The following is a 26,576-nucleotide window of genomic DNA, read 5'->3' on the forward strand; positions in this document are numbered from 1 at the left end:
TGGTTTGCCAAGTAAAGTCACTTTTCCTTGCTTTCATATCTGTCTTTCTAGTTAACTGGCATGCCCTGAGAAAAGCAGCAACCCCATTCCCATTAATAGTCTGAGGAACATTGGAGCTTGAACAATTTTTTTTTTTTTTGAGCGGAGGCTTACTATGTATCTTAAGTTGATCTTGAACTCATGATCCTCTTGCCTCAGTTTTCCAAGTGCAGGGATTACAGCTGTGCACCACCATGCCCTGATGATTATTAACTCCAGGTCCCTAGTTGATGTGACTGTATATACTCTTCTAAGCAGCGAGCTGAGGAACAAACAGAAGTGTGTGTGCTCCAGTGGGGCGACTCGAGCGTTTGGACCCAGGATGTGAAGATGCTCGGGCACCTAGGTCTGCACTCTGAGAAGCCCTGTCCTCCAGCGCATTTGGCTGCAGCGTCCGTCTCACTTGTCCCTCAGCAAGTCGGTGCCCTTCCGGGTTCTGTGCCGAATCTGCGGCTGCAGACTCAGCGGCTGCGCGCGCCTGTGGAAAATGCGGCTGCGCGCGCCTGCGGCCTGCCTGCCCTATTTCATCATGCACCGGGCGGGCCGCGCGCCGCTTCCGTAGCCGCCCTGCGCACCGCCTAGGCGGCGTGCTCATGCCCTGTCCGCTGCCCACGCTGCTCAGAGCCTCCCGCGCCGCGCTGCTGCTACTGTCGCCGCCCAGAGTCTTCGCCGCGCCCGCATCTCTGCGGCTCCTCAGCGTTCCCGCGCAGCCCGCAGCCTCCCGGAGCAGCATGGACAGCGCCGAGGAGCTGCTGGCCCCACTGCGGCTAGCCGTGCGCCAACAGGTACCGGTCCCCGCGCGCGGCGCCCCCTCCGGGCGGTCCTTTCCCCGTCCACGCGAGGCGCCCGCACCCGCGATCCTTGGGCCTCGTGCCCTCGCTGCATACCCCGAATCCCGCCGCAGGCTCCTCCGCCCTCGCACCCCGGTGGCCTGGTTTCTTGACTCGTTCCCGGTGCGGTGACGAGCTGAGGCTGCGCTTCTCTCTAGACTAGAGGATGCTTTGGGAAGCATTTCCTTCTTTTCACCTTCCTCTCTTCGGTGTTAGCTCCGGGACCGGCTCAGAAGATACAGTCGAAACGTGGCTGTGGGGAGGTGTCGAACTCCCCACTCCTCAATACCGATGCGAATTCACGATCCCTACCCCCTGTCAGTTTTTCTGACTTCTTAAGAGGGTGTCTGGAGGCAGTGAGCTTTAGGATCAAGCTGGAGATTGTAAATGGACTGACTGAGCCACTCGGTGAAGTCATCCATCCTCGGGTGGAGCACCTGGGAATGAGATTTTGCGACAGGGAAGCAAGGTTTCTTAGCTGGAGGACCTGGGGTTTTAATGCGGACCTCCCTCTTTTCTGTAGCACCGAATAGAGATCAGACTCGAGAGAGGGAAAGGAGAAACGTATTTCAGATGATCCCCACACCCAGCGAGAGCCAGAGCTTCCAGCAGGGCCCTAGCATCCATGACCTACTAGCCGTAAACACCAGTCTGGTAGCTCCTGTGCTGGCGCCTGATGCAATCGTTTCTCTAGCCGAGGACGGAGGAATCTTGTTTCAGAAACAATTCATTGGAGCAGAGCTGCGACAGCTTCAGGAAATTCTGCCACTTTGCTCTAGTTTGAGCCTGTCTCAATTAATAGGCTTTCATTTTGAATTTCACTATGGGCTTCAGTTTTGTTTTTTTAAATAGTATGTTCTGTATGTATTCAGTCTCCTTCCATCCACCTACCACTCCACACACATAGGTGTGGTTCCTTTGTTTTTGTTGTAACTTAAAATCTTCTTCCTTAGGAAGAATACATCTAATTTTGGGGAAAAAAAAAAAAAACCACCCCACACTCCAAACCCCTCCCTCTGCCACGTTAGCCTGGAACTGCAGTACATAGTATCCATCTGTAGTAAAACTGGGACTAGTTAGCTTCAGGACGCTTTGATCATAGAGAGCTTGTGTGTGTGACTTTTCTGCCCTTTGCTAAGTTGTTATGTTGGCTTTTTTTGTTGGTTTGATTGTTTGGGTTTGTTTTGTTGTTCTTTAGGATATTTTCTGAATAGTTGGCTTAATTTATTTGTTAGTTTGTATTCTTTTCTGATTTTCCAGAAGTAATGTGTGTTGATTAATTGCCTGGAACTTTGAGTCATCCTGAGTCCAGTGTCATTGGAAAGAGTTTAAAGATCACCTAGTTAAGCTCTTTTCTCCTGGGACGTGTATGGAAATGTGGAGTCTAGTCTGTCTATTTCACAAATTTCCATTGTGAACCTTGTGCAATAGAAGACTTTACAGCGTGGCCCTTGGGGAGGTATTAAAGGGTTCTTGATAGTGGCATGTATTTTGGAGGGTATTACCAGTAATAGTTGTGCCCCCAAATCAAATTCAAGCCTTTACAAAACTACAGTTTTGGAAAACTGGTTTTTATTAAAACTGAGCTTGACAGCTGCACAGTGCTTCAAGAACTTTTTGATGTGGTAAGTAGTGGTATTAGCAAACACAGAGTTTTTGGTATTGTATGATAAATGAGGCCCCAGATGATCAGGACACTGATGGGAACAGGCACTGGTAAAGATCTCTTCAGAATCCTAAGCTACATTTCTGGGTTTATGTAAGAGGATGTAGAAAGTTCAACGCTGCAGTTTCTGAGTTAGAAATAACTTTCTGTTCTCCCGAGATAGGGTCCGACATTGTGGCCTTAAACTTGAGATCCTTTTCTCTGAGACAAGGTTTTATGTATCCCTAGCTAGCCACAAACTTACAGCTGTGGAGAAGGATGACCTTGAACTTCCAGCGTCCACCTTCCTGGTGCTGGGATTGCTGTTCTGTGCTGGGGCTTGAACTTCCAGGTGTTTGCATGCTAGACAAGCATGCCACCAACTGAACTGTCTAATTCTTTGAAATCACATGAAAAAGAATTTTTACATTCTTACTTATTTTCTGAATGTGTGTGCACATGCATGCCACACGCTTTTTTGGAGGTCAGAACAGTCTGAAGGATATAATTTTTCTTTTTAATGCTTATTATTGTATAGGAAGTATTGCAGGAATAAGTTCAGTCCTTCTACCGTGGTCCCCAGGGATCACTCAGGCTGCCAGACTGTCAACAGGCCCCTACTGGCTGAGCCATCTTACTGGGCCTTAAGAAATCACTTACAAGAAACTACTACCTCTCAGAGTTTCCGTTAAAGAAGAATTTCTACAATAACCTGAAAAGACTTTCAGATTCCCTTTTTTTCCAACGATGTATGATCTCCTTAATAAACTATCCCAAAAGTATTTTTAATAGCAGCATGTATGATAATCTGCCTTTGATAGATTATAGTTTAAAAGATTAGCAAAATCATTATAAAACTGACTTTTTTAACTTTTAAAAATAGCTCTATTTTCAGAATGTTCCTGTTATATTGTTTTTTATTGTAAATTATTTTTTAAATTTACTATTTTTTAAAATTTCCATTTTATTTTGTAATACAAGTGTTCCCCTGCCTACGATGGGTTGTGTCCTGGTAAACTCTTGGTTTATTGAGAATAGTGTAAGTTGAAACTGCCTGATAACTTACCTAAGAACATCCAGCTTAGCAACCAGACCACCATAGAGTGTCTTGTTCACCCTTCTGATTGTTTGGCTGTTTGGCTCGCTGCTGCTGCCCAGTATCATAAGAGATCCTATATATCTCTGGCCTGGGAAATGGTAGAAGCTCAAAATTCAAAGTGCACTTTCTAGTGAGTTGAAAATTTAGAAGCTGGAAAGATGACTCAGCTGTTAAGAGCACTGACTGCTCTTCAGGGGGGTGCAGGTTCGAGTCTCAGCACCGATACGGCAACTCACAGCTGTCTGTAACTCCACGATGTGACACCCTCACACGGACACACGCAGGCAAAACACCAATGAACATTAAATAAAAAATAAGTAAAAGAAAATTTGTAAGTTAAATCATTTTAAGTCAGGAGCTTGCTGTTCAGAAATAGCTCACAGAAGAGCTCTTATTTTGATGACTTTTAACGGTAAAGAAGCACTAAGGATGGAGAGATGCCCAGTCAGTAAAGTACTTACCATGCGGCCATCTTCAGCATCCAGGAAACAAGCTTGGTGTGGTGCCACATGCTTACAGCTCCAGTGCCAGAAGATGGGAGCAGTGATCCCAGGAGCCCCTCTCCTGAGGGTACCCAAGGCGGCCCTGAGTCCGTGAGCTTTTACAAGTTATGTCTTAGGTTTGGACTGCTGTCTCCAACAGTCCTGGAAAAGCTGCAGCCAATGGTTTCCTTTCTCCATTCTGTCTGTCACCACTACTGTTGCTTAGTAATCCAAAGGGTATAGCTTCAGACATCACAGTTTACCTGTTCCCTGCATTCAGTTGTTGTCCATTTCTTGTTACCAAGATTGCTTTTCTCATTAAAAACAAACACACAAAAAAATCCCAAAAAGCAGAAATAAAAAGCCAAGCATGGTGGTGGTACACGCTTTAATCCCAGCGCTCAGGAGGCAGAGGCAGGCCGATCTCTGAGTTTGAGGCTAGCCTGGTGTATTAAGCAAGTTCCAGTATGACCAGGACTACACAGAAAAATCCTATGTCAAAAAACAAATAAAAAGACTTCTTAGTTCCGTCTTAACAAAAATTCAGGGTTTTATAGTTGCAGCGGTGTAGATCTTCGTACTTGTTGGTACAAGTGGTGTCTTTGGAGGTGACAGACCTGTTCTAGAGGTTATAGGTACTGGTGGAGAGATTTATGAGGCTTTGGTTTCACTCTCTGGACTTGGATGTGAGTGTGGTTTGAAGCTCCAGCAGATTAACTGTAGTAGGATAATTTTCTTTATGGCTGAGGGGGAGCTTAATAATTGTCAGTACAGGAGAAGCTTTGAAGAGTTCCTAGGTGGGTCTTTTTACACACAGGCACGTGTGTGTGTTTTGTTTAAGGATTAACGTGGTGTCAATTTAACCTTGCCATTTGGAAAGCTACATTTCCACAGTTGGGATTGTGACTTTGCTTTCATAGCTGGTGTCTTTAGACGAGTGATCATTTAACCTTCAGTAGCCAGACATCTTCATCTAGTGTACAGAAACGTTGTAAACATGAAACTGAGTTCGTGTAAAGTGCTGCACCTCCTGCCCCCGGCACGCAGTATGCTCTTAGTAAATGCATCTTTCTGAGTTGCTCACCATTGGAACGCTGCTTCTCAAGCCGCTGTTGGCCTGCAGTTTCTTTTCTTAGATTGCTAGTTGGATGGCGTTTTGAACCTATGTATAAAAATTAATGTCTTCTAGTTGTGGGGAGATAGTGTGAGGATGTGAGAAGCCTTGAGTCTTTCTTGGCTTTGATTTTCTGAGCCAAGAGTGACCTAAACCTCTTGCTTAACCCACAAAGGGTAAGTGAAAAGTTTATGAGGTTTTCTCAGTAGTATAAAACATTTGGAAATCTAAGATGGACTCATTGACCCGATCAAGAGTCAACTAGCCACATGTGTGAAGCCAGGTTCTGTTTTCTGCTGAGTGCTGCTTAGGCGTAACCCAGGAGGGTCCCTGAGGGTGTGATCCCTTAGGACGATGCTCTGTGTTAACCATTCTCCATGTCACACACTCGGTTGTGTGTCTTTTGTAAGCTTCCACCCAGAAACAGGGCTTCTAGTGTGGCCTGGATGCATTGCAGGCCAGTTTCGTTCACTGCACACGGAGAAGCACCCAAATGTGGATGGGTTCTGAAGAAAATAATTAGCAAGTAGAAATCCTCGAGTCGGAGGCATCTCTAATGCTTTTGGTTTAGATTAGTAATAAAATTGAGGTTTTATTATTCCATTACTCAGAATAAACATAACTTTTCCCCTTCTTTGCTGGCTTGGGAAGATGGTGAACTCAACTGTTGGAAACCTTGCCCTCACAGAACTTTCGTGTGAAGGCTGGCCACTGAATACCTGTGCTTTAAAAGACCAAAAGTGACTTGGGGTGATGCATCTTAAGGTCTTCCTGCCTGTTTTCCTATGTTATTCTAGTCTAGTATAGCTCTTGGGAAGGAAGAGACCTACCTGGTCAGTCGTTCTCATCAGCTTAGGCCATGAACCCAGTATGGACAAGTTCAGCAGAACCCATGCATGCTTCAGCATTGCCAGGGCATAAATTTCAATTTTCAAATTTCATACCTCTTGGGAGCTGTGACAAGGTGAGCAGACACTTACCACCACTGCCCAGATTTCCCGTGCTTCCGTTGCTGTACATGTGCACTGGCAAAGGCATAATGTGTTGGTTGTGTAGATCCCAGCAGCTTTGCCATTAATGCTTTGTTTTTTCAAATACTGTGCAGCTTTTTCTCAACCAGTTAATACCACTTTATAAAAATTACCCACAGAACAAATGTGTTGTCTTTGTGTCGCGTTTTACTGTGCTCATTCCTGGAAAATGCAGTGGGGTCTGGGAAAATGCTTCTGAATGGACAGAAAGTGCTGGCTTTAGGTTCCAGTGGTGGTGGTGGTGTTTTGTTTTCACTTTCTAGAGAACATTGGTTCCAGAAGAGGCTGACGGAAGGAGTTGGGACTTGAAAAGTGATGATACCCAGAGGAGAATGTGCTCAGGAGCCCAGGCTCTTAGCGGGGAAGAAAACATGGCTGCCATCTCTGCCCGTGTGGAGATGTGAGAAGCAGTGGTTTTTAACTGGAACAGCTTTGGGGGCAGCCAGGTTGGAGTGTTTGGAAATGTGGTAGGCTGCTTTAAGCTTGGGAAATACGGTGGGTAGGAAAATTGACACTGAGCACAGGGTAGAGACAGTTACCATACTAAGAGTGGTTTGTGTTTATGAAGTAAAGCTTAAAGATGAGAAATGGCGTGAGTTCAGGTTATTTGAGTTTGTGTTATCGTTAGATGATTTGGATGTGACAAGCTGGCAGTCTGTAGCAATCTAATCTGAGGTGGAGCAGTAGACAGGAAGACTTGAAATGAAATTGACCAGGTGTTGGAGCTAAAGAAACATGGCTTGATGTTTCCCGAGAGGCGGCAGATGGCAAAAACAACTCATCTTGCAGTAGACTGGGCTTTAAGCATCTATGGCCACAGCCAGGTTGAGGGACCTGAGAGCACAGTGATGGCTGCCAGTCATTTTGCCTGCACACTGCTAGGTGCATTGAAATACTTGATGTTTTGTAGTTACTTCCTTTGTATTGTAAGAAGTAAACCTTGCCTGAAGGTCAGAGAGTGATCAGCCATACAGACCAGGCAGTGGTGACACACTTTTAATCCTAGTAGCCACACTATAGGTTGTCACAGAAACCAGGCAGTAGTGGTACATGCCTTTAATCCCAGCCCTGGAGAGGAATATAAGACAGGAGGAGACAGCTCTCAGACACAGTCTCATTCTGAGATTCCTGGAGGCAGGATCGCCATTTTGGACTGAAGTCGAGGTAAGACCCAGTGGCTGAACATTGTGTCCATCATGAATGAAGATTCAAATATCACATAACAATAAATAAACTCATAATATAGTAATTTATGCATATATTTAAAAACATTGTGGTGGTCTTTTATGCTATGTTAACTATTATAATAAACATATAAAAAGTATAATAAAAATGAAATACAAAGCTGGAATGTTTTTGGAATCATAAATATTAGCTTGGTTTACACTAGACACCAATATTTTATTTGTTTTCTTGTTTATGGGGCTTATTTATCTCACTCATGGTTTTCTTTTAGTCTTGGTATTAAAGGAAATGCACCAGTTTCTTGGGTTAAAAAAAATCTTTCTGCTAAAATGATAAATGCTAATGTTAAATTAACCATGACTGACAGTGACAAATTTCATTTGGGGACTCTTTGAATTTAGAAAGCTGTGATATCTGCCCCCCCCCACAAACACGTATAAATAAATAATGAGAAAAGAAATCTTGAGAACCCACAACAAGCCAATACAATAAACCCATCTGAAAAATGAAAGAATGGAAAAAAAAAAAAGACCCAGTGGCTGGCTTTTTTTGCTTTTCAGACCTTCAGGTTGAACTCCATTATCTGTCTCTGAGTTTTTATTAATCATGCTACAATGTTTTGTAACAGCATGGGAGGCGGGATAAATATGCAGTGAATTTATGCTGGAGGAGCCCAGAGAGATTTTCAGTTTGCCCCAGGTTTCACAGTTAGCTGACAGGAAGTGAAAACCTAATCTTTATACCCAGCCTGTTTTACCATGGCTTGCTGGGTGTGGATTTTGTGTGTGTCTTTGGATTTTCTTGTGCTTCCTGATCTGATAGTTTGTGTCTTTGTACAGTTACAGATATTTCATAGTCACCATCTTTCAAAATTTTGCCTATTAAAGTTTTTGCCCTCTTTCTTCTACATTCTAGTTGAATGTGTTAGACTCTCCATCTTTCTTTGCCAGCCTGAGGGTTTCAACTCCGTCTTTCTGAACTATTTCAGGCGGTTTCTGAAGTGTCTCTTAGATACTACTCTGTTTAACTGTGTCTGGTCTGCTGGTGACCTGTCTGAACATTCAGTGTCAGGAGTTCATTTCCTTATGAGCTCTGCCCTTCTCTCCCCACTTACTCACCGTGTGAGCGCAGTTATTATAGTTTTCTGGACTGTGTTTGCTGAGGATTCAGGCCTTCAGTTGTTCATATGAACCCTTATAGAAGAAATATGTGAAATCGTTATTTGTGTACGAATACTTTTTAAATGCATGTTTAAAAATAGATTACTAGTGTTCCTTGTTTTCTGAAACCAATTTTGAATGTAGCTTGTTTGTTGACCAGGGAGACCTTGTGCGCAAGTTGAAAGAAGATAAAGCCCCACAAGTGGATGTGGACAGAGCAGTAGCTGAGCTCAAGGCCCGGAAGAGAGTTCTGGAAGCAAAGGTAAGTCTTAGGGTGCTAAGATAGACACGTTAATAGGTGTAGGCTTATTCTTCTTTAGCTCATCTCTTGGGGTAGGAAAGATCTCAAAAGCTTTCTGAACAAATGTCATTTGATCATTGTTCTTATTCAGTGTGGCTTTTCCTCCTCCTCTACCTAACCGACTTCCTGTGCTTTCAGAGAACAACTCCAGGCTCTGCAGCTCCTTTGTAGAGCACTGCCTAACACACGAGGCTCTGGGTTCGAGCCCCAGTACTTCAAGAATCAAGTGCGGCTTACCATGCCACATTTTCACTTTGACTGTCCTCCAAATCCTAGATATAATAAGCTACATGAATTTTTCTGAGGACATACATTTCTTTGTAAGAGTTCTCCTAGGCTTAATTTAATGGTTTTATTGTAATCTATCTTATATCTAACTCCAGAACTTTTTAAATCATAAACTTATCACTAAAGTAGTTTGGGAAGTTGTTTCGTTTTGTTTTGGGTTTGGGGAGGGTTGTGTATCTGTCTGTGTCTGTGCATGTAGAGGCCAGAGGTGTCTGGTGTCTTCCTCTATTGCGTCCCTTTTATTTTTTGAGAGAAGGGTCTCTCATTTAACCTGGAGTTCATCAATTTGACAAGATTAGCCAGTCAGTGTGCCCTGGGTCCCTGTTTTCATCTCCCAATGCTGGATGTGCTTTTATATGGTGTTGGGGTCTGAATTCAGGCCCCTGTGTTTGTCAGCAATCTGAGGTTTTAAAGTGATTGTCTTACTAGGAATACTTTAAAACTCAGTTATTGTTTAAATTGCTTCACTGCATCTGAAGAAGCTTAATAGGTCTTTTGTTTTCTGGAGATCAAGTCTTACTGTAGCCAGGCTAGCCTTAAACTCCTTTGGCCTCAGCACTCAGTACCTGGATTGTAAGAATGGGCCGCATGCCTGATTTCTTGCTTAATCTCTCTGGTCTTTAAAGTAAACATATTCTTTCCTACATAAGTGCAGTTGTCTGTATTATTCAACTATCCATTGCTGTGAGTGACACCTCAGAGGTGTCCAAGGAAGAAAGGCTTGTTTGTCTCAGAGTGTCAGAGGTTGCAGTCTGTTCAGCATGATTGCTTTTAGGCCTGTGGTGCAGATGGCGTGGGAAGAGGCCCCTTCAAGGGCTTTCCTCCAGTCACCTAACTCCTTCTCCTGATATGTCCCCCTCTCCTTGCTGCACTGTCAGCCAGAGCAGCATCCAGCGAGCTTTGCTGGGGGACAGCAAGATCCAAACTGTAACAGCTTCTTTTCGGTCGTTCAGAGTGTTTGTGGAACTGCGGCTCCCTTCAGCTTCTCGAAATCTTATCTCTTTGGCATTTTATGTAGGATTCTGCTAGAGAATGAGCTAAGTTCAGTCCCCACTTCCTGTCCAGTCTCAGTCTTCTGCTTACTCTCTTGTAGGAGCTGGCACTGCAGCCCAAGGATGACATCGTAGACAGAGCAAAAATGGAGGATACTTTGAAGAGGAGGTTTTTCTACGATCAAGCCTTTGCTATTTATGGAGGTAGGGATGATGAAGGAGCAGTGGTGTTGTTAGTGACTCTGCTATGCTTAGCTAAGAGCTTGGTTTCTGAACTGATATCTGATTGTGTTAGATCCCATAAAGGAGAGAAGACACTTAATTTGTTGTTCTGTTACTCAGGAGTTGACATTTAACATAATGCCCATTCTTAGTACTTCCCTACCCTGTTACTTTTGTTTTATTTTTTTGAAAATCAGTTTCCCCTCCATATAATATATCCTGATTGCGGTTTTTCCTTTTCTCTACTCCTACCAACCTTCCTTCTCATATAGATCCACCCTTTTCTGTCTCTCCTTGGAAAACAAACAGGCTCTTACAGGTTAATAATAAAATATAATATAGCAAGATAAAACAAAAATAAATAAATTAGAATAGAATGAAACAAGCAGAAGATAAAGAGCCCAAGAAAAGGCACAAGAAAGAGGTGCAGAGACCCACTCATTCACACATGCAGGAATCCCATAAAAACACAAAACCGGAAGGCTTAATATATGCCCAAAGGACCTGTAGTATTGATATAGATATATAATTTTTTTTTTTTTTTTAAAAAAAGATGGACTGGAGAGATGGCTCATAGGTTAAGAGCATTGATTGCTCTCTCTTCCTAGAGATCCTCGGTTCAATTCCCAGCAACCACAGGGTGGCTTGCAGCCATCTATAGTGAGATCTGATGTTCTCTTTTGGTTTGCAGGCTAATGTGCAGACAGAACACTGTATACATAATAAATAAATGCATCTTTAAAAAGGAAATTAAATTTAAGAAAATTAAAAGGAAGAAAGAAAAGGTCTTGACATAACATTCTGAGACAGGGAACCTGCAAAGATAACCTTTGAGTTTCTTTTCTGTTGGCCATCTATTATTGGGCATGCATTCTACCCTTAAGAGTGGTTTGTTTCCCCAGTGAGACTCCCTTGGAGAAAACTTAAGTTTTCATTTGCAAGTGGTTGTCAGTTGGAGACAGCTTTTGGATTAGGGATGGGGCCATGTACCCACTTCTCCTTTCAACTCTAGGACCCCATCTGATGCAGACCTGTGCAGGCCCAGTGCATCCTGCCTCGGTCTCTGTGAGTTCATGTGTGTGTTGGCCCTGTTGTGTTTAGAAGGCCTTGTTCTCCTGATGTGCTTCATCCCTTTTGGCACTTAGACTCTTTCTGCCTCCTCTTCCCCAGGGTTCTGAGCCCTGAGAGGATTTGATGGAAATGTCCTGAAAGGCTGAGTGTTCCAGGGTCTCTCACTCTGTTCTTTGAATTCTCTTTTCTCTCTTAGCCTGTAGGGGTTGCTGGGCTCAGATTTTAGGCATTTGCTGTGACTGTGTGTTTATACGTTGGTGCATTTCGCCTAAGGCCTGTACTGTTGATGGCCTGGCTGCCCCTCCTCACAGGACCTCAGTCATACGCAGTCCTTGCCGTATTCTTTGTGGGCATGGGTCAGGGATGTTCTTCAGCAGCATAACACACATTTTTCTGAGTGCTGTACGAGGGCCCACTGATATAGAACTGCCTGTGTCAGACAGATCCTTCGCCTGTGGTACTTTGCCACTTAAATTTCCCTGGGCTTGGCTAAGTACATCTTTGAATGTTTTACCTCTTGAGGTATAAATAACAGCCCAAGTACCCACAGTAAATAAGAGAATGCAGTGCTGACCCTTAGATTATTTTCTCTGCCAATGTGACTTGTTTTGCACATTCACCGCAGTTTGCTTTTTCATCCTGCCCCTGTATCTGTGGTGTGACTTGGGGCTAACCCTCCGTGAAGTTACAGCACAGAGACAGAGTGGAGGGAGCCTTTAGGTTTCCCTTGGTCAGCCAGCTGGAAGTGGTGCTCTTTGGTGCAGAGGGGCTTGCGCAGTGGGCAGCACATGTGTCAGAGTAACAGGAAGAGCCCATGCTTGCTTCTCTTTGCTCACAGGGGTCAGTGGCTTGTATGACTTCGGGCCAGTAGGATGTGCTTTGAAGAACAATATCATCCAGACCTGGAGGCAACACTTCATCCAAGAGGAGCAGATCCTGGAAATCGACTGCACCATGCTCACCCCTGAACCAGTTTTAAAGTGAGGTTCTGCTTTGATGGGAGAAGTCCTTTAAAAGTTAATACTTTTTGCTTATAAAATTATAATAATAAGTTTTGATTACAGAAACTGTGCTCATTTAGAAAGTTAGTGAAAAACAAAAACAAGAGATATGCCTGCTGCTCACAGATAGCCACATTAAAATTACTTTTTGTCTTCATTCTTCTGAATGTTCCTGCATATTTGAACATGATGAACAGTTGCATTTCTTCATGCAATGTAGGTAAGCATTTACTTACAAAGTTAAATCTGTCATAAGCATTTTTGGAGCCATTGAGATGGTTCAGCAGGTAAAACTGACACTCTTATTTCACTTCCCCAGCACCGCATGGTATAGAGGGTGAAATGAATCCCCCTTGCTCTCTGTCCTTGTCACATACAGCCATATACGTAGACATACCCTGACATATACAGGGAATGAATAATTTTAATTTTAAAAAGCGTTTTTGGTGACAGCATAGTGTTCTGTTTTATGAATGTAATATGATTTATTTAGTGACGTATCATAGGCATTTAAAGTGTTTCTGAAGTTGTGTTCAAATAGGTGCATTTTTGGATATATCCTTGATTATTTTCATGACATAAATTGTTATTGTAATAGGCATTCTCATCCATGCTCTTTATGTATTAAAATTTCAATGCAAAGGTGTATGTTCAAGATATTTAAAATGGGATAGGATTTTTGTAACCATGCAAGAAGAATTCTTATCACTTTGTGTCTCATCCTTATTAACATTTAATATTGTCTGGTAAGATGGCAGTTTTTATTATTAGCTTCTTTGGGGTGCTCTTAATAATCATAACCAGTTAAGACGAGAGGCATCCCTGTTGATAAGTCTGTAAGATCTGGATAAACTCAGTGAGCCATTAGTCCTATTAATACTAATGCCAGTATAGGTCAGGATCTGTACTGAGCTGTGATGAATTCTTGGCTCATCAAATTCCAAATGATGTTGACCTTTGCTTAGATGGCTAATAATAATGGAACAAACATGAACTATCCTGATATGTCATACAGCCTTAAGATAGTTAGTAAATATGTATAATCTAGCTAATCTCTTTTTCTGTAGGAAATAACTTGAGAGGGAATGAGAGAGTTTTCTTAGAATGTATGTCTCTGTCTGTGAAGGATACATGGTTGCTCTAGTAGGGAGTTTCCATCTTGGACATACATGGATCTAATCTCCAGGTAGACATATTATAAGGGATCTTCTAAGATATTATCCTGTTTTTGCTTATTGACTTAGGACCTCTGGCCATGTAGACAAATTTGCTGACTTCATGGTTAAAGATGTGAAGAACGGAGAGTGTTTCCGTGCCGACCACCTGCTGAAAGGTATGGGTCGCGCCTCTTTCCTGTGGGTGCTCACAACAAAGGTGGAACCTTCTTTTTCTCAAGTTTTTTTCCTTTTTTAAAAAAAGTTAGGTTATAGCTATAACATACTTATATTAAGCATACAGATCATAGTCTCCAAGAGATTAGTTCCATTCAGATAACTTTTCTAATCAGCAAGTGATCAAGACATTATTATCGTCTGGGGCTGTCACTCAGTGATAGCCTGCTTAGCATGGTTAAGGCCCTGGGTTTTATGCTCAGCACAAAAGAAAGACCTAAAAACATTCAGACCACCCCTGCAAAGCTGTCTGCGGAGTAGTAGAAAATAAGAACACTAAGTTCAGATTCGTTTTTAGTTGCCTAGCACTGGGAAGTGACTCTTACCAACACTGTTCTTCTAGCTCATTTACAGAAACTGATGTCCGATAAGAAGTGTTCTGCTGAGAAGAAGTCAGAGATGGAAAGTGTCCTGGCCCAGGTGAGACATTTGGGACTTGAGAACAACTGTGTGTGCGTTCCTGTGTCTTCCGTGTCTGTCAGCAGTTCCACCGTGTTCATGAAGTCCCACATAGTACACCTTAAATTTTCTTCTATGCTTAACGACAAACAATTGTGTTTTTTAGCCTTTCTTTTTTTTCCTTTTTTAGTCAGTGTAGACCTCACGGTGTAGCCCAGGCCAGCCTCCAACTTGAAGTGATCCTCCTACCCCAGCCTCTCAGCTGTTGGATGATAAGCATGGAGCCATCATGCCTAGCTCTAACACCCGTTCCTTCCATTGATCTGTCTAAAACTGAATAGAGAACTTGGTAACATTTACTTGTTTGTATTTTTTCATTTATTTATTCATCTTATGAGGGAAGGATTAGCCATGCCATGGCTCAAGTGTGGAGGCCAGAAGACAGCTTTTAGGGAGTCAAGTCTATTCTTTCTTTCTACTATATAGATCCCTGGGATTGAACTCGGGCCCTTATGTGTTTGGCAAGTACCTTAATACACTGAACCATTCCACCCATCCCCTTTTGGGTTTTTTATTTTGCTTTGTTTTGGTTTTGTCTTTTTGAATTTGTGATTCCTCTTCAGCCTTTCAAGTGGTGGGATTATGGGTGTAAGCCACTGTGTCCAGTTTAACGTTTTGCTTTTCTTTCATAGAAATTGCTAAATTCTTTTGCTACCTTTACCCTGTTTTTTGTTCAAGCTTGCAAAATTTTTTCTGAAAATTAACTTTGTCTTCCAACCTTAGATATGAATTTTCTTCTTCATTTAAAAAACTTTTTAATCTAGTTGTTTATTTCAGTCCCTGTGGTGTATCATTGTCCTCGTCGGGAGCTTGTTGCTCTGATGTCATCAAGGTTAGAGAGTCAGTTTGTTCTATTGCAGTGCTTTTAGAGCGCATGCTCCTCCCAGTGCTGGCCTGTGTCCTCACTGTGTCCTCACTCAGGCCTCACATGCTCACAGTTCCTTCCTCTCTCAAAGGCGTAACATTTGTTTAAAGGAAATTGTCCCTGATTTTGGAATTTTTTATAATTTAATTTAATTTTTTGAGACAGGGTCTTACTTTAATCCTGACTGTCCTGGAACTCAGTATGTAGAACAGGTTGGCCCTTGAACTACAGAGATCCACCTGCCTCTGCCTCCCCATTGCTGGGATTAAAGCTGTGCACCACCATGCCTGGCTTTTTCTTTTCTCTTTTTTTCGTGATTTCTTATTTTTCATTCAGAATTACTAAGGATATTGTCATGTGTATACTGTGTAGTCTGTATTCATACCTGTTACTTTCATTTCCAAGTAAAGTAAAATTTGGGAACTTAGCGTGTCTGATCTGGTGAGCTGTGATTGCAGTCTGAGTTCTAGCCTTTTTGTATCCAAGAACAATGTGTTTTATTGCTGCTGTTTGTATAAAATCCTCAGTGAAGAGTGAGCTGGGAGCTAGTGTAGCTCTCAGAAATGGCCTCTGTAGTGTCACTGGTTCAAAACCTGCCTGGTGTGGATCACATGATGGTGATGCCCTACCAGTTTGTGCCAGTGGTTCCACCGCCGCTCTGGGAATGGCAAGAGTTCCTCTGAAACGCACAGTCTCCCTCCGGTGGGAAGAGCCTTTTCCTTTGATGTGGACTCGGCAGTTGAAACTTGCTCCCCTTGCTCCTCTGTCTGTGTCTATTTGGACTCAGCAGCGAACTTAACTTCCCTTGCTCGTCCCTCAATCTTTGTTGACCTATCTCCATGTGTAGCATTTTGTAAAATCAGCTTAAAACTGTTTATTACAAGAAATTAGGAAATATGTTTGAAAGGTGAAAAGTCCTTTGTAATTGCTTGAAGCTAATTTTCTTAACTGTGTGAAATATGAATAAATGTAATATCAAAAATGTAGTCACTGATATGAGGGCAACTGTGTTCATCTCTGTGTTGTTATTAGAGTTTGGACATGTAGTAAGTACATTTCTGAAGCTCTGTGGTCATCTCCATGGGCAGTCGCTGGTGAGCGTGGCCCAGGCCCATTGAACGATGAGGCTTTCAAAATGAGCTTGTCCTTCGCTGTTGCTTTTGACTAAAGAAAATAGGGAAACTTCCCTTACCAATTATAAAGAAAACTGAGAATTTACTTTGATCTATGCCTCCATCCTGTTTTAACCTGTTTGTTGAATCCTTATCATCTGTCCAAAAGTGTATCAACTGTCATTTCCATAAAACCCAGACTGAAACAATGAGTTCCCACCTGTCTTGCTGCCTTTCTCTGTGCTTTTTTTTTTTTTGTTTTTTTTTTTGTTTTTTGTTTTTTTTTTCTTTTGAGACAGGGTTTCTCTGTGGCTTTGGAGCCTGTCCTGGAACTAGCTCTTGTAGACCAGGCTGGCATCGAACTCACAGAGATCTGCCTGCCTCTGCCTCCTGAATGCTGGGATTAAAGGCGTGCGCCACCATCGCCCGGCCTCTGTTCTTAATTAGAAGTTAAACATTGATACTTTACTGTAGTGGTAGCACTATGCTTCCTGATGGTGGAATTGTCCAGTTGAGCTGTCAGAAGTGCCAGTGAGTCTCTCCATACAGCTCAGTGCTCTGACAGCTTCCTTGCTCTTTGTGTGAGAAGATAATTGCAGGCTCCTTTGCTTCATTTCATGTCTCAGACCCAGAGTCAGCCGTTTTTCCCAAGCAGACCTTGTCCTCACTAGTGGAGATGGTTCCTGCTCATGTTTGGGCTGGGGACCTTCTGCCTTAATGTGGCTGGAGCAGTTATGGGATGCAACTGTGTATAGTATTTGTTCTCCACCTTGTGTTCTATAGCTTCTGCACTAATTGTTTTCTTTATGTGTCCTTTAGCTTGATAACTATGGACAACAAGAACTTGGGGATCTTTTCGTGAACTATAATGTAAAGTCTCCCACAACTGGCAATGACTTGTCTCCTCCGGTACCTTTTAATTTAATGTTCAAGACCTTCATCGGGCCTGGAGGAAATATGCCTGGGTATGTATTGCTTTTATTTATCTCTTTATCTAACACATTTATTGAAATTGCCTGTACCAAAAGGCAAAACTTGGTGCCAAAGAGAAAGGCTGCACTTACATAAGCTAAAGCATAGTGAGGTTTTTGTGTTTGTTATTAAATAAGTACAGAAGCCCATGATCATCATCTCTTCCAGTAAGAACTGCATAGGGCAGGAGGGCCTGTACTACACTGTCCTCTATAGGTCCTGGTCATGTATGGCTTTTTAGCACTTGAAATGAAGCCAGTACTTTCAAGGGTTGACTTTCCACATTTATTTCACTTTCACTAAATTTAAGTAGCTATATCTAATAGCTCACCATGCTGGATGGTGTTGACTTCACCCACATTCTTGAAAGACAGCTTTTATACCTGAAGCAAAGCTGGTGACAGTACAGACCCCTAATGTGGGACAGACTTTCTTACTCTCCTGTTCATTCCTGGTGATTTAAGAAAATAGTTCTTTTCATCTATCAATCAGTCTTTTTTCCTTCTTCTTTTCTTTCTGCGTTTATTAATTTATCCGGGGAGTAGGGGTACATGTGCACAGCACTGGAAGGTAGGTCAGAACAACTGGTAGGAGTTAATTGTCTCCACCATGTGGACAGTGACTGAACTCAGGCTCAGAGTTGTGGAGCTGGCACACCTCCCAGTGAGCCACCTTCAGGCTATGTCACCTTGACACAAGCTAAAGTTTTCTGCAAAGAGGGAACCTCAATTGAGAAAGTGCCTTCATGAGATCTGGCTGTAGGCATTTTCTTTATTAGTGATCAGTGGAGGAGGGCCCAGCCCACTGGGCTGGTGGTCCTGGGTTCTGTAAGAAAGCAGGCTGAGCAAACCATGCACAAGCCAATAAAGAGCATCCCTCCATGGCCTCTGCCTCAACTCTTGCCTCCAGGTTCCTGCCCTGTTTGAGTTCCTATCCTGACTTCCTTCAGTGATGAACAGTACTGTGAAGTGTAAGCCAAATAAACTCTTTCCTCCCCAACTTGCATTGGTCATCCTGTTTCATCCCAGCAATGGAAACCCTAACTAGGACACATGCCGTTTAAGGAAATAATTTAAAGGGAAAGGAAGCACACTTAGTGTGGTAGTTAAAAGTAGAAATAACCAGTGCTGGAGAGACGGCTCAACAGTTTAAGAGCACTGGCTGCTCTTCCAGAGAGCCTGGGTTCAATTCCCAGCACTCACATGGCAGCTAACAGCTGTCTATAACTCCCAGCTCCAATACCCTCAGACATACATAAGGCAAAGCAGCAATAAAATAAAATAAAAGAATAAATAGATTTTTTAAAAAGTAGAAATAATCTATTTGCCCATTGACTTGGGAGATGTTAAACTGATTATAGTGAAGTAGATCATTTCAGTCTGACATGGCTATTTCATGTAAACACAAGAGCATTCGGTCATTTTATTAAATGACCATAGGAAAGTATAAAGTCAGTACAGGAATGCATAATTTTACACACATTTCTTAGAAATACAACATGTAGCTGCAGTTATATTTGGATGAATCTGGAAAGGGCCATAAAAATGAGTAGTTGGATTGTTAGAATGGGAGATGGTTTAGGGTTTCTTTCTTTGGGTTTTGAACTTGTCTTAGTATTTTAAAGACCTTCAAGGACACTTATTTAAGTGAATGTTTTACACAGAGTCTTTTCTGTGAAATTGGAGTGAAGGCACTGGCTATAATACTGCTGTGTTTTGAATGAGAATGCCCCCATAGCCTTATTTTATTGATTTATTTATTTTATTGAAAATAGCTTCTTTCATACAATACATCCCAACCATAGTCTCCCCTCCCTGTACACCTCTCTCTGATCTTCCTTCCACCTCCCCTCTCCCCCAGACCCACTCCTCCCTCTATTCCCTTTTCAGAAAAGAGCAGGCTTCCAAGAGACGACATCCAGACAGGGCCAAACAAGATAGAATAAGACAAGGTGAAAGCCATTATACCGAGATTGGACAAGGCAGCCCAGTGGGAAGAAAAGACTGAAAGAGCAGGCAAAGGAGTCAGAGACACACTCACTCCCCCTGTTAGTAGTCCCCCGAAAACACCAAGCTAACAGCCATAACACACACACAGAGGACCTGGTGCAGACCCACGCAGGACCCATCTTGTTTTCTCAGTCTTGGTGAGCCCATGTGAGCTCCACTTAGTTGTTTCTGTGGTCTGTGTGTTCCTAGTGTCTTCCATCCTCCAAGATAGACTTCTGTGTTTGCTTACTTAGTCCTCAGTTGATGCATTGTTTGAAAGGATGAAGGGCTGTGCCCTTGTAGGTGTAGCTGTGTCCCTTCCCCTGACTCCTCCCACATCATCCCTACCTATCTTCCATCTAACTTCCTGTTCTTACTCTTTGAAAACAACAACAAAATTCAAAACCCATGTGAGCCCAATAAGACAGAAAACAACTCTCCCCTCCAGCAGTCACAGACACACGACATAGCGTTGATTTGTATTGGCCAACTACTCCTGGGCTCAGGACCTGCTCTGGAGTGTGGTTGATACACCCAGGGATATTCCATTACAAAGAACTACTTTTCCCTTTCCCAGTAGGTATCAGTGGCATATAGCTTCTTGGTTAGGTATGGGACTCTGCCTTTCCCCTTCTCAGTGCTGGGACCCTTTCTAGCTAGAAACTGTGCAAGCCCTGTGCTTATTACCAGTCTCCGAGTTTATATGTGCATCAACCCTGCTGTGTCTGGATCCATTGGCTCTGACTCTTGTAATCTGTCTACCTCCTCTTTCACACAGATCCTTGAGCTTTGAAGGGGGAGTGGTGTGATGAAACCCTCCTAATTAGGACTGAGTGTTCCAGAGTCCCTCATTCTGCACATGATCCAGTTAGGGGTCTCCGTGTTTATTATCATCCTCTGAAAGAAGCTTATGGGTATAGCAATATGTCATTAGGAGTAATTGTATTTTGATCTTCTTTTGGTTATACTAGTCTTAAGTTTCCCTTAGGCCTATTACCTGTGTAGTCTCAGGTTGGCCACTTTAGCAGTATCGGGTATTATTCCACCTCATGAAGTGGGGCTTTAATCTGATTATGAAAAAAGGGTGATTGGTTATTTTTAACATCTGTGCTACTATTGTACTAGTGTATCTTGTAGGCAGATTGCTATTGCAGGTTGCAGTATTTGTAGCTGTGTGATATTGATCATTACCTTTCTTCTCTGGTACCATGCAGAGTACCTTCCAGTACCATGAATGCTAGTTAGTAGGAGTGAAGCTTCAAGTTGGGTGCCAGCTCATTTTCTGTTTGATGACATAAGTAACTTGTGTCTTTAGCCATAGGACCTTATTGTCAGGTTGTGGAGAGCAACTAAATACCCTTGGCAATAATAGCTTGTGTTATTTGGGGAGATCTATGGGACCCTTGGCCAATGACTCAACCAAATACAACCCATCTAGACACTGGTAGCATAAGATATCTGGTCGGGGCATTGTCTCTCCCGTTATATGTTGACCATATATGTAATTTTTAAGGAAGCTGCTGTAGTAATAGGTTTCCATATGCTTTTTCAAAAGTCCCTTTTTGTAGGCGGAGACTTTCTTTCGTTTTCCAGCCACCCAGACCCAAATAATCACACAGAATCTACATTAATTACAACAGTGCATGGCCGATGACTCAGGTGTATTTCTAGCTACCTTTTACATCTTACATGAACCCATTTCTATTAATCTGTGTATCACCACGAGGCTGTGGCTTGCTGATAAAGTTCTGATGTCTTTCTCCTTCTGCAGCTACATGATGTCTCCCTGTCTCTGCCTTCTTTCTCCCTGCATTCAGTTTAGTTTCCCGTCTGCCTTTGTCTTGCCATAGGCCAAAGCAGCTTTTTTTATTTAACAGTGGTAATAAAGCATATTTATAGCATACAGAGGGGAATCCCACATCAGCCTTTAGTGTTATTATCCCTAAAAAGTCCTAATGACTTTACCAGGAAATTTCTACACGTTAGGAAAATAGCAAGATATAAGGAAACAGAAAATTTCTGTGTTAACAGAAATCAATAGCCTTTCTATATACAAATAGCAAGCATACTGAGAAAATTATCACAGAAATAGTAACTTTCTTGGTAGTCTCAAAAAACCAAAATCTTGGGATAACTCACTCCAAATAAGTGAAAGGCTTGTATAATAAAAGCTTTAAGATACTGAAGGCAGAAATCGAAGACATCAGAAGATGGAAAGATTTCAGATGCTTATGAATCAGTAGGGTTAATATTGTGAAAATGGCCATCTTACCACAGGGTATAAGTTCCATGCAATCCCCGTCAGAATTCCAACACAATTCATACAGAGCTAGTTCCAGGACAGGCTCCAAAGCCACAGAGAAACCCTGTCTCGAAAAACAAAAACAAAAACAAAAACAAAAAAAAAGAAAAAGCGATCTTCAACTTCATATGGCACCATGAACCCAGAAAAACCAAAATAGCTAAAACAGTCCTGAATAATAAAAGAACTTTTGGAAGTATCACCATCCTAGATTTCAAGTTGTATTATGGTAGCAAAAACAGTATGGTGTTGTCATTAAAATAGATATGTTGGTCAGTGAAATCCAAGTAATGACCCAGGTACAAGTCCACACACCTATGGACATCTGATTTTTGACAAAAAAGCCAAAAATACACACTGGACCTAAGGTAGTATCTTCAATAAGGAGTGCTGGTCAGACCTGACGGCTGCCTATAGAAGAGTGCAAATAGATCCATATTTATCACCTGTACACAACTTAACTCCAGATAAATCATGGGCCTGGTACATTTACACAGTAGATTGTTAATCAGCTGTTATGAAGAAAAGAGAAATTTATAGGTAAATGGATACTGGATGGCATTAGAAAAAGATCATTTTGAGTGAGGTGACTCAAACTCAAAAGACAAACATTACGCATTTTCTCCTTATATATGGATATTAGCGTTTAAGATTTTGATACTGTACTATTACAATCCAACAAGTCACAGAAGGAAGGGGAAATGGAGTGAGTTATGGAGAGACAAAGGGAGAAGTAGAATAGGATTAAGTGGGGTGGGGGATGAGAGAGTAGGGCAAAGGAGACAACTTAGAGAGTTCATGATGCTGAGACGAAGGCCTGGTGCAGGAGCAGTTGAGAGCTCACGTTTCCAACCACAAGCTGGAGGCAGAGAGCACTCTGGGAATGGCATGAGTCCTTTGAAACCCCGAAGTCCACTCCAGTGACACAACTTCTCCAACAAAGCCATGCCTCCTAATCTTTTCCAAACAGTTACACCACCTGGAGACCAAGTATTCAGACTTAGCCTTTGGGCCTTTCTCATTCAAACCACCATAATGACACCACCATAATGACACTCAGAGAAGTGGGCGTTTTGACCACCGGATTAAAGAAAGAAGGATGGTTCTGATGGCATTGTGGCCATCCCAAGTTCTTGGTCCATCCCATGGTTCTGTGGGAGTGTTGGCTTCCTTTTAAAACTTCTAATGTAGGCCTCAAGCATAGCTTTGCTGTGAAGAGGGCATATGTGATACTTGACTTGTAAAGACTGTTTTATTGGAAAAGAATTTATTTGTAACTGACTGACTTACCTAACTTTATAGATATCTGAGACCAGAAACTGCACAGGGAATTTTCCTGAATTTCAAGCGACTTTTGGAATTCAACCAAGGGAAGTTGCCTTTTGCTGCTGCCCAGATTGGAAACTCCTTTAGAAATGAGATCTCTCCTCGGTCTGGACTGATCCGAGTCAGGTATTGTTGGCATTGGGTTGGAGGTGTAAATTTGTACTTTGGTCTTGTCATGGGTTTATTTTTCTTTCCCCGATGTAATCTCTGGTGAGGCTAACAGTTTTGATTGAGGACATGAATTATAAGGGAAAGGAAGGAGCCTGGATAACAACTTATGGTTCCTGCTTGCTCTGAAGCTCTCTTTCCTTTGCTTACCACCTGTTTTGAGGATATACAGATCTTGATGTTGAAACCAATGCCTTTCTGTCAGTGGTGTATATTATGGGATCAGTCTGGTGTGTGTGTGTGGGTGTGTGTGTGTGTGTGTGTGTGTGGGTGTGTGTTACAAAGGATGGGCAGTGTTCAGGGCAGGTGGCATTGCTAGGAGGGTGTATCCGGGGTGCGGCCTCTAGATATGTTGTGGCTTTATGACATAAGGCAGTTGGCAGGCCAACACTGACGAGTTCAGACACCTCTGCTGTGTCAAGGCATGTTTGAGAGGATCCCCAGAAGCCTACTGTGATATAAGTTTATGATTTCCACTTTTCTTCCTGACATCATCATTCTGAGTAATAGATTCCATATAGAAATAGGCTGTGTGCCATTGTTAGCTTTCTTAATGCTCCAAAACAGTCTTCTGGTCCAGCATTTCACTATTTCCTGTTTTCTTCCTGTCACTAGATAATAGTTTTCAAGGTGTATTGATACATACATTGTGGGATGATTAGCACAGGCAAACTCGTAACCAATCTGTCCTTTTACATTGTTGCCGTTCAGTTCTTACTCTGGGGGTGAGAATCTTAGCCCTTTCAGTGGGTGCTGAGTTGATATTACATTGTTAACTACAGTTGGCATGCAGTTTCCTACAGAACAGATGGAAAGACTCCCTGCACTGTTGAAGTTCAGTCCTGTCAGGCCTGGTATGAGTTATGCAAGGACACAGCACATTCCCCTCAACCTTCATGTGCGCAGACACATTTCATAGTTGTTGAAAGATAATTAGGACTTAATGCTGTGGGACCAAATAAAATGTGCCATTAACGAGTAAAATTCAAAACTCAGAGCTCTTGGCAGTACATTTCTTATGTTTAGGGCCAATCTATGCAATTTGTGTTGCTTCTAAAATGTCTCAGATAATCAAGAGAGTACACCATGAGACTGTGTCCATTTTCTAAAAAAAAGACTTTGACTCATAAAATTAACTTAAAACACTCTCTCTTCCCCTGTAATAGCTACTAAATTGCAATTCAGAGAAATCTCTTTGGAAAACCATTGCCGTGTGCATATTTATTTCGTCATTATGTGCTGCGCTTGATCGTGGCTTGTTCAATTCATGCCCAGTGTCCCTTGCCTGGAATAACGCTTTATTTAGAAGCTCTTGCTCTAACGAGACCATCTGTTTGCTGCCAATATCAGTCATTTACTTGTTTGGAGCTATAACATAGCCAATCAAACTGCTTTAAAGCCCGGAGAACCATTTCAGTTCACTTCTAATTTCCCATTCTTTAAAAAGCCAATGTCTGTGGCTTCCTTTAGTATATATTTGTGCAAAGACCTGATGCTTAAAGCAGAGTCATTTTATGTGGCGGTCGCTGTTCAGCCTCTCATTTCTCTTTGCTTGATTTCCTGTTTTAAAGGCTGTATTAATCTGTTTTTAAAAATCAGTTTTATTGCTGGGCAATGATGGCACACGCCTTTAATCCCATCACTTGGGAGGCAGAAGTAGGCAGATTTCTCTGAGTTCGAGGCCAGCCTGGTCTACAGAGTGAGTTCCAGTACTACTCAGAGTAACCCTGTCTCAAAAAAACCAAAACAAGCAAAAATATTTATTTATAGTTGGTACTCTTGGGTATAGCTACATAGAAGGAATTACTATTTGAGAACAGCTTGTTGCTGAAGTTATTATTTTTATTTTTGTTGTTATTTTGATACTATGGATTAAACTTAAGGGCTTGAACATACTAAGCATAAACTCTATCATGGAGTTGTATTCCAGGCCAGTTACTTATATTCTTAAAAAAGCAACCACCTTCACAAACCTAAAACTAAAAATCTTTGGCTAATTTCCTTAGGAAGCTGGTGTTCTGCTTGGTCACAAGAAAGTTCCTATAGTTTAGCCCTTTATCTGTGAGGAATGAGCAGCTAGAAGTAGGAGCATCGGTGACTCAGTTTTATAGTTGAGCATGCAGATTTCTATTTCCCCTTCTCTTCCAGGGAATTCACAATGGCGGAGATTGAGCACTTTGTAGATCCCACAGAGAAAGACCATCCCAAGTTCCAGAGCGTGGCTGACCTCTCCCTTTATCTGTACTCGGCAAAAGCGCAGGTCAGCGGACAGTCTGCTCGAAAGATGCGCCTGGGAGATGCCGTTGAGCAGGTACGATTCTGGAGGAAATTGATTATGCCCAATTGGAGATGACCGTATTTAGCAACTTGGTTGTGAATTGGATGATGGCATCTTTGCCTTTTGCAGTATTTTTGTTTATCTATTTTGCAGCATTGCCAGTCAAGCCCAAAGGCATGTGCAGGCTTGGCAAGTGCTTGGCCTGCATTTTCAGCCCTTGACAGTGTTTGTCTGTTGTGGTACTGGTGAGCAGACCTAGGTCCTTGCAGGCTGAACAAGTGACCTAGCTCTGCGCTACAGCGCCAGTCTCCATGTAGTATTTTTTTTTTGTTTTATATAGAATTTATTTTGCAGTATTAATATCATGAGAAACATTTATCTGAACTACCCAATTCTGAGCCATGAGGCTAACATAAGAAAAGTGTTTAGGGGTTGCAGAGTTGGTTCAGAGCTGCTCTTCTAGAGGACCTGGATTCAATTCCCAGCACCCACAAGGCAGCTCACAGCTGTCTAACTTAGTTCTAGGGGATCTGACACCATCATACAGATATACATGTAGGCAAACACCAATCTATGTGAAATAAAATTTAAAAAAGAAAAATGTTTAGCAGATGGGCCAGGGAGGTTGCTCAGTAAGTAAAGACACCTACTGCTAAGTCTGAGGACTTGAGTTTAATTCCTGGGATCCATGTGTGGAAGGAGAGAACCAACTCCTGCAAGTTGTCCTCTGGCCACACACATAACTTTAACTTTCTTGTCGAGTAGAGCACTTAGGATTTAGGTCTTGGCTTGAACTGTGTATTGTATCTAACTAAGCCTGCATTAATAATCTGCACCACTCTGAGAGAGACAAGCACTCTGGATCCAAACCTCCTTTTGTTACCCACAGCATAGGGTTATAGGCCTTGTATGTTGGTGGGTTTCTGTCTGCCTGGAGAAATGAGTGAGTGGAGACTTACCCTCATGAGCTGCTCCCAGTAGTGGCTGTCTTGCCTGGAGGAGCACTTCAGCCTTCTGGGCCCAGAAATATGCAGGAAGAGGTATCGCCTATTTTGTGGGAATGATCTGCTGTGCTAAGTACCATAACCAAAAGCAACACGGGAGGAAAGGGGTTTATTTCAGATGACAGACGACTCTGTCATTGAGGGAAGCCAAGGTAGGAGCTTGAAGCAGAAGCCAATACTTCTGACTATTGGCTACTGACTAGCTTGCCTCTCCTGGCTTGCTAAGCCACCATTCTTACACAGCTCAGGCC

General features: G+C 42.5%; 1 protein-coding gene across 1 annotated transcript in view; it reads left to right on the plus strand.

Moving 5' to 3' along the window:
* Nucleotides 1–557: 557 nt before the first annotated feature.
* The window catches only part of Gars1 (glycyl-tRNA synthetase 1), a 40,665-nt gene continuing 14,646 nt past the window's right edge, over nucleotides 558–26,576 (plus strand). Inside the window, exons 1-9 of the mRNA XM_050155529.1 lie at nucleotides 558–824; nucleotides 8,746–8,847; nucleotides 10,268–10,370; nucleotides 12,298–12,439; nucleotides 13,705–13,793; nucleotides 14,195–14,271; nucleotides 17,107–17,252; nucleotides 22,852–23,001; nucleotides 25,192–25,354. Coding sequence (XP_050011486.1) covers nucleotides 633–824; nucleotides 8,746–8,847; nucleotides 10,268–10,370; nucleotides 12,298–12,439; nucleotides 13,705–13,793; nucleotides 14,195–14,271; nucleotides 17,107–17,252; nucleotides 22,852–23,001; nucleotides 25,192–25,354 — 1,164 coding nt within the window. The 5' untranslated portion in view covers nucleotides 558–632. The remainder of the gene's footprint in view (nucleotides 825–8,745; nucleotides 8,848–10,267; nucleotides 10,371–12,297; nucleotides 12,440–13,704; nucleotides 13,794–14,194; nucleotides 14,272–17,106; nucleotides 17,253–22,851; nucleotides 23,002–25,191; nucleotides 25,355–26,576) is intronic.

Source organism: Alexandromys fortis, unplaced genomic scaffold (genome assembly GCF_014885135.2).
Source record: "Alexandromys fortis isolate MF-2015 unplaced genomic scaffold, M_Fortis_MF-2015_v1.1 scaffold_93, whole genome shotgun sequence".
Classification (NCBI taxonomy): domain Eukaryota; kingdom Metazoa; phylum Chordata; class Mammalia; order Rodentia; family Cricetidae; genus Alexandromys; species Alexandromys fortis.